The sequence below is a fragment of the Mandrillus leucophaeus genome, unplaced genomic scaffold, assembly GCF_000951045.1.
Source record: "Mandrillus leucophaeus isolate KB7577 unplaced genomic scaffold, Mleu.le_1.0 Scaffold466, whole genome shotgun sequence".
NCBI lineage: Eukaryota > Metazoa > Chordata > Mammalia > Primates > Cercopithecidae > Mandrillus > Mandrillus leucophaeus.
The window spans coordinates 930374-933059 of record NW_012104987.1 but is presented as its reverse complement, the minus strand read 5'-3'; the positions used below and the strand labels follow the sequence as shown (position 1 = coordinate 933059).

Sequence of the window (2686 nt, the reverse complement as noted above, 5' to 3'; positions counted from 1 at the left end):
CCCGGCACTGGCCGCCAAGGCGTCTGGGGCGCCAGCGGCTGCGGATGGCTTCCAGAACGTGTTCACAGGTGAGCGCGCCCTGCTGCTGGCCTCCGGGTCGCAAGGCGCCTGCCAATCAGGGCCTTCCCCTGCCACCCGCCCTCCCTGGACTCGAAGGCGGTGACCTGGTAGTGGCGTGTCTCTTCTCCGTAGGGAATCCTTTTCGGTCCACCGAGCTCGCCCCCCTCGGTGACATGCCTCGGACATACTTGTTGGTTTTCTGTGTTCTTATAAGATCTTAAAGGGAACAACTTAGTTGTGTCTGTTCTAAGTCATCTCAAAAAAGGTTGCTCTGCCCATTTCACCGAAATATCTGCTCTTCACAATGTGTAGGGTCACGCCAGGGAGATAAACTCCTTTTTCGTCTTGTTAGCTAAACTATCATTCTTCTCTTTCATTTCTCATCACCACAGCATTACAAAGAAAAAAATTGTTCATGGTTCTTTCACAACAGTCGGTTTTGGAGGCACAAATCATTTATTCAAGTACGATCCAAACGCAATCTCTGACCGCTCTAGTATCTGTGTGTATTTGTACACGTTTGGTATGTATGTAATATGTAGTTTCTATCTTGCAGCAATCTGGGTTCCGCTACTTAGTGAAGTTAAGCGGTCACTCACTCCTGTTTGCTGCTGCAAGAAAATCCGATACATGCTATTAGAAAATTAATAAATAGAATAGTAGGGATCATTTTCATTTAGTTTCATGGTCCAACCCAGAACAGCCTGTAGTTTGGAGATAGTGAAGGTGAGAAGGTCAAAAGCACATCTAGTTCAACTGGTTACCTCCCCTCCCTAGCATATGTTATAGACTCACACCCAGGGTGACATAAAGCACAGCCAGAGTTTGTTTGCTGTGGTCAATGTCAAGCAGTCTAATGAGTTTATCCTAGCTTACAGGCTTACAGGACCCAAGGCCTTACCTTAAGAGCCCGACGTGTTTACCTAACCTCTATTCTTGATTATTAAATGAAATAGAGTATTAGAATTTAATGAATGGAAAAATATGAAAAGTCACATGACTACTGATAGGTTTATGATAAATATCTGAAGGATTAAACATTTCAAATGCAATCTGAAAATTTTAAAATCTTATGTTCTGTTATTTTAAACATTATGTGTAAAACATCGCTTAGATGAAATTTCTCAGCACAGACAGCGACTTCTTGGCTGACTAAATGCTGGTAATGTTGGGGTAGCTACTTATTGACCACATTTTAATTTACATCTGTGGACTACCTTTTATTTTGCCTTTATAGGGTCTTACCCTTAAAAGTAGCTTCTTCTATTCATTTCACATACTCTTATTTTTCTTCTTTTCCACCTCTTTATTGTGTAGATTGTTAAAAAGAATGTTTGTAGTTTTATACCCACTAGATAAATTGTAAAAAAAACCCCAACAAATTGAAAAAAGATCACTTTTGATAAAAGAAAATTGGAAAGTTTTTGCATGAATTTTCATGAATTTAATGTTGGTGAGGCATCACGTATTTTCTCTTTATCTAAGTGACATTCACGTATATCGTTTTCGAAAAGTGAAAATAATTCACCATAATGATTATCAATCATTAATATTAATGATAGTTATTCCTAGTAGCATAAGACTTTGGAAATTTATTTATTTCATTCATTTAGCAAATATATATATATATATGTATATACATTTGTGTGCATATATGTGCATACACACACATACGCACACACACCCATTGAGCAGCTGCATTGTGCTATGCAGTAATCTAAATGGTAGCACACTGTGCTAGGCAGTATTCTAGATGTAGGTGATACATAGGCCATTAAATCATGATTTTGCCCTTCTAAGCCTCACTGACTAGTGAGGAGGAGACATGAAATAAGTGCAGTGCACCGAAATATCTGTATAGGTAGAGACATGCAAATCACTGCTGGGACATCACGGATGCAGTGGCTTACCTGCTTGGTGGCAAGGGGTGAGGGAAGAGGACTTGAGAGAGGAGGATTGAACAGAGTCCTGGAAGATCACAAGACCCTAAATAGGTTGAATGTTTGTTTTCCTTTTTAAAAAAAGTGTCTTCTTGGAACTCGCATTTTATTTTAATTTGCTAAGTATTCCCAAATTTGAAATCTGGGACTCTTAAAAGAGTCCTGTATAGGAACCACCTGGGTTTTGTTGACCTCTCAGGCGATTTGTTTTTTAAATTGTGCAGAGTAGAAGTGCAGAGCTAGTCATTTTTATAAGGACATCACCTATTTTGTATTTGATGGTTGGATACAGCTAGTTGGTAATCAGCAAATATCTTTTTGTGTAGCAGCTTCCGTATATTTATCTCATTCACTCAGCATTGTTCAGGAAAAGAGGATCAGTAGGCTTTACCCAACTTCGTAACTGGTGGGGAAATGGAGATAGAGAAAGAGGTGAAATAACTTTCTCAAGGTCACACTGTGATTCATTCAGAGGCAGATCCAGAAATAGAAAGTGAGTCAATGATTCAAGTCTAATGTACTTATTATTTCTGTTTGGATGTTCAATGTTTTAAGGCCATATAGAGAGTAAAAACTGTTTATAAAATATATGATCGGATTTAGGGCCTTTCTTTAGTTAGATTTTCCAGTTCCTGTTTTTAATAAGGTGTACTCCTTTAATGCTTGAACATCTGGCCTTCCTTGAG

General features: G+C 39.0%; 1 protein-coding gene across 1 annotated transcript in view; it reads left to right on the top strand.

The window, feature by feature from the left end:
• Positions 1-2686, top strand: part of FMN2 (formin 2) — a gene marked incomplete at its 5' end in the record, with an annotated part of 438038 nt that overhangs the window by 2298 nt on the left and 433054 nt on the right. The window contains one exon of the mRNA XM_011995030.1: positions 1-68. Within this exon, the coding sequence (XP_011850420.1) occupies positions 1-68 (68 nt within the window). The remainder of the gene's footprint in view (positions 69-2686) is intronic.